This window comes from Cricetulus griseus (genome assembly GCF_003668045.3).
Source record: "Cricetulus griseus strain 17A/GY chromosome 1 unlocalized genomic scaffold, alternate assembly CriGri-PICRH-1.0 chr1_1, whole genome shotgun sequence".
NCBI classification, from domain to species: domain Eukaryota; kingdom Metazoa; phylum Chordata; class Mammalia; order Rodentia; family Cricetidae; genus Cricetulus; species Cricetulus griseus.
The window spans coordinates 211,200,442-211,208,097 of record NW_023276807.1 but is presented as its reverse complement, the minus strand read 5'-3'; the positions used below and the strand labels follow the sequence as shown (position 1 = coordinate 211,208,097).

At 45.8% G+C, this 7,656-nt stretch overlaps 1 protein-coding gene across 1 annotated transcript; it reads left to right on the top strand.

The window, feature by feature from the left end:
* Positions 1–3,725: 3,725 nt before the first annotated feature.
* On the top strand, positions 3,726–6,101 carry LOC100767270 (cathepsin G). The gene is made up of 5 exons (XM_027390053.2): positions 3,726–3,780; positions 4,454–4,601; positions 5,037–5,172; positions 5,355–5,609; positions 5,886–6,101. Exons 1-5 carry the CDS (start codon positions 3,726–3,728, stop codon positions 6,099–6,101), a joined length of 810 nt encoding a protein of 269 aa, XP_027245854.1.
* The last annotated feature ends 1,555 nt before the right edge of the window (positions 6,102–7,656 follow it).

Genomic DNA, 7,656 nt, shown 5'->3' with positions numbered 1-7,656 from the left:
CCCAAGGAAACTAGAAATCATGAATGACTCCAGAGGGAGGTGGACTGGCGTTTTGCCCTGGTGGGTGGGAGGGACTTCGAGAGCCCATCCCACTTGAAGGGATTCGCTCTGTCTCTGAACACATGGGGAGGAGCCTAGGCCCAGCACAGGAAGATTTGGTGGACTTGGTGGAACCCTGGTTGGGGGCCCTACCCTGCCTGGGGAGTGGCGGGTGGATGGGGTGGGGGGTAGGTTGGAGGTGGGGGAGAAGGAATGGGGGTGGGGGGAGGGAGAGGGAGAGGGAAAGTATATGTGAAAATATTAATAATTTAATAAAAAAAGAAAAATAAATAAATAAACTTTTCTTACTGGCTAGACATGCTTCTATCATGATCCATACTGTTGAAGATTTGGGTGGTCTGTCTTTCTGGCTAGACAACACATCATCCCATGCCTATATCATGATCTATATTGTTGAAGATTCAGATGGTCTGGGAGGTTTGCCAAGAGGATCTCATATTGGCCCCTGCCTGGCATTAGAAATAACCTTTTCTGGCAGACATGCTCAGGACCCTTCCCAAGTGTGTCTTTCCCTCTAAATTCTCTATCTGGAAGGTCTTGTGCAGACACCAGCAAACCTACTATTTGCAATCCTGTACTTCGGGATTCTCTGGGGCTTCAGTCTCTCCTTCATCACCTGCTGCTCTTATTGGGAAAGCAACACACAGTCCAGTTCTTGGTTAAAGGGTCTGGCTGCTTGCAGGCACTTTTGTCAAAAGCTGTGATATTGCCTCCTCCTAGCATAACACTGACAAAATATCTACACTCTGAGGAGACATCTGAGATGCTCCCCAAACACCCTTTCAGTAGTGACACTAAGACAGCCCTGAGGAGGTGAGGTCAGTACATCCCTGGTCTCCTACAAAGTCAAGAACAACTAAATTGGTTTCTCAATTGGGAGTGGGGGTATCTCTGACCCAGCTGCAGCTGGTCACTGCCTGCCCAGAGGATCGGTACATGGGGTTTCTGCAGCCTGGGAAGGAGATGGGAAATACCCAATACTAATGTCTCAACACCCCAGAGGAGAAAAAAAAATCGTAACTGACAGAAATGAAATAGAACAGTCAAAAACAGATGCAACCAGTTATGGACATTGTGAAATATGTTAACAGTCTTATTTGTTCAAACGACAATTTTATTCAAATAAAAACGTTTTAAAGATATGTACTCTGATCTATTATGATAGTCCCCTTTCCACTCAAATGTTCTCTCCAACACCCCCTGTAGCAAAGACTTTAATATATATGTGTGTGTTATATAATATACATTATATAATGCAAAATACATTTATTTGGAAAGCCCACAGAGTCTATGCATAGCCTTGAAAAAATACTTATGAGGCAACTGTTGTGTTTTAGGTCAGGAGGTGGAGCCATTTTCCAGAAACCCTCTATGATTCTCCCCTCCAACTCTAGAAGTACCGACATTCTGGCTTGATGCAGCCTTCTGGATTTTTATATATTTTTCTTATGTGTGTGAACTTCTACATAAAGTCATTCTTTACTTAACTTTGAGTTTTATATAAACTTGATTGCACTGAGTGTTTTCTTCGGCCCTTTCTAATGTTTTTTACATGCCTGGAAAAGACAAATGTCCACTTATATTCGTAGCTGTCCTATTATAGACTATCCCTCAAGTTACTCTTCCCAAGTGTTCCTGGCTGAGACTATCCCAAACTGCTGCTCAGATAGATGCAGAGAGTGCCCTCCTTGGAAGTGAGCTTCCTTTGGGTTTATTTCCATGGATGGGTGATGATGCTGATTTCTCAGACATCAGTGTCTTCCTGTCTAGATTCTCACTATTCCTTCAATTTGGGCCTGAAGATAACTCCTGCACAGGCAGTTTCAGGCTTTTCCATTGTTGGGTCGTTCAACAGCCACGTGTCTCATTGTTTTCTGTGGGAAAGTAGATGTGAAATCTGGTCACTGGTATAAAATACCCTATGTACACCATTACTTACATAACTGGGTGTGTGGCTTTCATGCCTCTTTTTTCTATGTATTCAGGCTTTTTATCCTCTTTTAAAAAATCCAGATAACATTTATAAAACAGAACAAAGTGTTGAGCCATTATTGAAACGAAAGTATCCCAAATGCAGAGGTAACCCTGCTGGGGTGTTCTCTTGTCCTTCACCTCTCAGACACACACAGAGAACATGGATTAAGATGGGATTAAGCTCCGTGCAGCTCTGAAAATAAGTGGAAAACTGTGTTGAGATGAGAGAGAATGCTTACTTCCAAATTAACTTACTTTCAAGTTAGCCTATCATGCTCCATAGATTAGGAAGTGTGCCAGTCAGCAGCTGTTTTGCATAAGTGATGCCCGGTTATGTCCATCTGCTATGTACAGTGAGTCTACTAGATATTTTTCAGTAGGCTTAATAATCCATTGTGTGACTCTGCTGTGATCTCTTGTGCCCCTGTTCATTATTTGACCCCAGCTCTTCTTGATGAACGTGTAGCACAATAATAAGCATGTCTTCTTTTTAAAACTTTTACCCCAGAGGCTAAGAATGCACACTAGTTGACTGGTCTCTTCCACCGTCAATAATTTAAGATCCTAAATGTTTCCAGAAAAAGTCAGACAGCTCTCTACCAGTCAAGGTGCTGGGCCTCCGCAGCACACAGGAGATCCTGGAGAACATAAAGACCTTTGCCAGAATTGGCAAAAAGTCTTCGATTGAGTCATGATTCCACTGAGAGTGGGTTGGGACTCAGGTGAGCCAAGAAATTCAATATCAGAGGCTTGACCTGCCCTTTCTTCTCCAGCAGCACCCTCCATGACCTCAGGAGAGTGGCCATTCTCCCTACCTTGGCAACTTCTAGAAGGACATGGGAGCAGTAAGGATCTTAAAGGATGAAGGTGGGCAGGATTCATTCCTCTTTTCCCCTCTTTGACCTTGCCTGTTGTCTTCACCCATACCTCCCTCCACCATTTATTCATCTTTGTCCTTGGACATTAATTACTAAATACATGTGAATAAAGAATCCGGAGTTGGCAGAGTGATTGCCTACCATGCATGAAACCCTATATTTGGTCCCCAGCACCTCATAAACCTGACATGGTAGTGAACTCCAGCAGTCCCAGGACTCGGGAGTGGAGGCAAGAACAACAGAAATTCAAGGTCATCCTCAACATATAGCCATGTTGAAGCCATCCTGGGCTATGTAAGACTCTGAGTCTCTCTGAGTATCTCTCTCTCTCTCTCTCTCTCTCTCTCTCTCTCTCTCTCTCTCTGTGTGTGTGTGTGTGTGTGTGTGAACATATATATTTTTCAAGCAATGTCAATATGTATGTATTATGTATGTATACTGACATTCCTTGAATGTCAGTTGAAGCTGTAACCCCATAAGGAGAGAGAGAAGGAGTTTCCCGGAATTAATGAGTGGACAGAGGACTGGGAACACATTGTTCCAAGACTCACTCATGGTTTCTACTTGGCCATCAGCACTGACACAGTTACTATGTGGGACAGCACACAGGCTTGGTTGAGTCCCCCTTCTCCTAGATCACTGGCAGTTGGTGGGCAAACCTCCTAGGAAGCCTTGAGTGATGAAACCTGTCACTCAGCAGGGAAGTGGGACTGTGACTTCCCAGCTCCCCCTTCCTTCCTCTCCACATGGGATAAAAGTCTGGCAGAGAGAAGAACAAGCAGCAACTAACTAAACACCGAGTGCTCTGGGAAGATGCAGTGGTTCCCGCTCATGCTCATCCTTATTCTGCTCCGAGGAGATGAGGCAGGTGAGTGACCAACCACACCTCAGGGATCCAATCCCATCCCATATACTAGAGCTACACTGTTGCAGCAATCCTAACTCTGTATCATTAAGTGAGTTATCTGAACACACATTTCCTCAGTTTCCTTATGTATAAAAATGAGGCTAATATTAATTCTGCCTCCTAGCGTTGCTACGGCAGTTAAATTGGTTAATGTATGAGAGAGTCTTGTTACTGGCCCTGACATATAAAAAGTGCTGTATAAATATTTTCTACATAAATTTATTCAGTAGACCAGATACCAAAGCCCAGAGACAAGAACACAGCTGTAAGTCCCCTCAGCTCATGTCTGGATTCATATCTAGTCCCAGGATTCCAGGAGGTGGACTCTGGGATGGGAGATGCTCTCTGAGGAAGACACCAGGGAGCAAAGAACACTCATACCTTGGGAAAGTCTCTTTCCTCAATACCTGAGGCCAGGGCCAGCCTTGTGCGGAACCAACATCATTCTCCATCTAGAGAAGGAACACACAAAGGTCTGGGGAGGGCATGAGTCCCCCTTCACGCCAAGAGTAATTCCTGCAGAGCCTTAGAGTCTTCTCCCTGTACCTGATCCGAAAAGCTCTCCTGTGTCACCCCCGTATACCCCTCCCCACTTCCAGCCCACTAAAGCAGCCCACCTGGTGCTTCCTTTCAGGAAAGATCATTGGAGGCCGAGAAGCCAGGCCCCACTCCCACCCTTACATGGCCTTTCTTCAGATCCAGACTCCAGAAGGGCTGGGTGCTTGTGGAGGGTTTCTGGTTCGAGAAGACTTTGTCATGACAGCAGCTCACTGCTGGGGAAGGTGAGGACCCTGGAGCTTCCCAGGAAACCAAAGTCCCCAAAACTTCCTCCTCAGAGCCACCTGAATGTATGCAATTATAATTAAGCATATTATAATGAAAGGTTCTGCCTTTGATTCTAGAAACAAGACAGAACTGGGAGGAGGGCGGTAAGGACCCAGTGTTGGTACAGAGAAAAGGAGGGTGTGATCAAAAGGTACAGGAGGAGGAGGTAGAAGGCGCAGCTGGGCGTGAACTATGAACTCAAACTATTTCTGTTCAATCTGCTGTCCCCGGTTCAGGATTTCTGGGAAACAGCAGGCAGGGGTCAAGCCAGGGCCCTCCCATGCCCCACCCGGCTCTCTCCTACTGCAGTCTTCCTGTCCTTGGGCCGTTCAACTGACCCACTGAGATGCGGGATCTCATATCTACTTCTAGTCCAACTTTTCTTTTTGCAGCTCTATAAATGTCACCCTGGGGGCCCACAACATCCAGAGGCCAGAAAGGAGCCAGCAACACGTCACTGTGCTCAGAGCCATCCCTCATCCTGATTACGATCCGCAGACCATCAGCAATGACATTATGCTGCTTCAGGTACCTGACCTCCGGCTCCCAAGGCTTGCTGGCTTCCTCTTGGCCGTGTGGCTTTTCTGTGTTTAGGGACTGTTGAGAAGGAAGCTGGGGCTGGGTTCTAGGGTGGTGGTGAGAACACAGAATCCCCCCGAATGTTGGTGGGAGATGCCGCTGAGCTCAAGCGCCTACACTCCTCCTGACAGCTGAGGAGCAGAATCCGGAAGAATCGAGTGGTGAGGCCAGTGACTCTGCCTAAGGCCACTAACCGAGTGCGTCCTGGGGATTTGTGCACAGTGGCTGGCTGGGGCCTGGTGAGCCAGAACAGGAGAACAAATGTACTCCAGGAGGTGCGGCTAAGAGTGCAGAGGGACCGAAGGTGCAGCGATCGCTTCGACACCTACAACAGCCAGACTCAGATCTGTGTGGGAAACCCAAGAGAAAGGAAGTCTGCCTTCAGGGTAAGAGTGTGAATGCCCACTAGCATTTCTTAGGACAAGGGGCTCAGGGCTGACAGGACAGCAGGGCCAGTGGAAGTGCCTTGATGGAGTGAGCTCGAGGCAGTAACTTTAGCCAGGCCTGAAGCCCAACAGATGAGAGACCCAAGGGCTTCACTCATGCATGCCCATCAAATGCCCAGACCCCACACACAGGCAGCTGAAGGACCCCACCCACCCTTGCCTTCTCTGGGAGCCCGAATCATAGGGCATCGTGTCCTTTTCCTCCTCTGCCCACAGGGTGATTCTGGTGGCCCTCTGGTATGTAACAATGTGGCCCAGGGCATCGTCTCCTATGGAGACAGGAATGGTATTCCTCCAGCTGTATTCACCAAGATCCAGAGCTTCATTCCCTGGATAAAGAGAACAATGAGCCGCCTTGCACCGCGGCATCAGGGACCTACCGACTCCCTGTCTGGGGCACAGACCAGCTCCGGGGGATTTCCACAGCCTTGATTAATGTCATATGGAGAATGTAAATTTTGTTTATTAAATATCATTTAGTGGTGTCTTAGTTTACTTGAACTCCTATGTCAAAACTTTGCCACGTTTGAGAGTCTGAGAAGTCTGAAGCCAGGGCACCAACCATTTGGTGTCTGATGAGGGGCTACTTATGAGATCACAGCTGTCTTCTGGTGTCCCCACAGGTAGAAAGTGCCAGGGATTCCACGGGGCCTCTTCAATAGGGTGACTACTCACAGGGGTTCTTCTCTTGTAACCCATCTCCTCTCAGCTAATCCCTTTCAAATGGGGATTAGGTTTCCATGTGTCAGTGTTGAAGGAGCCTAAACACTTGTTCTCCAGTGACTACCAATGACATGTGCCTGGATAGAGGGAAGTTCCTTCAGAAAATGAGCTTTCTTCCCCATGGCAAACAAACCCCAGCATCTACCCACAGCCTGGAGATAGGGGTGAGCTTCCTCCCTTCCTTAAACCATAGCCTGCCTTTCTTCCCCATTTCACTCTCTGAACACACTTCTCTCCCCAGGGCAGGCTCTCTCTCCCTGACAGCCACCCACTCAGTGCTGAACTGTGCAGACAGACAAGCCTCATCAAAGGACAGGGTTGAAATTCCATTAAAGCCCCCATTTAAAACAAGACAAACCTCAAACCCATGGAAGCAATGGACTCTTAATAAGTGGTGTTAGAATATGCTATATTTTAAAAGTTGTGAGATAGTATACTTTAAGTGTTCTCAAAACAAAAATGATTAATATGTGTGATATAACATGTTAATTGGTTTAATTTAGCCATGCCATTGTGAACATACTGTATTATGTATCATAATTGTGCATGGCTTTATTTATGAGCTAAATAAATGAATGGAAAAGAAAAAAATAAGTGGTGTTAGGACAATCAGATAGTCGTTTCCATGAGGAAAAGATAATATTGAATCAGTTCCTTATACCAAACTCAAAACTAAGCCTTAAATGCATGCAAATGCTAAAGATTAAACTACACAGGCACTAGAAGAGAGGAACAAATAGAACACTGGTATGTTAAAACAAATGCCAATGTTCATAGCAGCATAAGTCACAAAAATAAAGGGAGAAGCAAGGCAGTGTCCATCAAAGAGGGTAGTTCTTGTCTAAAACCTCATATTATACCAACATAACGTGTTAGAGACCAGTGATTTCATTTTCAGTGATGAAGATAGGCTCCACACTTTCAGTACTCTGAAGTTATATAAAACTGCAAGCAAAATGCTGACTAGACGAATAATGTTTCTATGGCTGTCTACATTGAATAAGGATTACTGAGATCACATAATCTGAGATCAGACTTTAAACATCTTAAAGCCACCTCATAGAATCAGATGTAAAGATTTTCTGATCCATCAAAATGGTGATTACCCTTGACAGTGGGACATTTGCAACCTGAACTATTTCGGTTTCTATAGTCCTAAGTGAAATAATTACTGAACGGTTGTTACACCACATCCAACTGGGCATATACACACATGGCTTTGGTGAATTCGGTCATTGTTTCATGTGTAACTCCTAGCACAAGG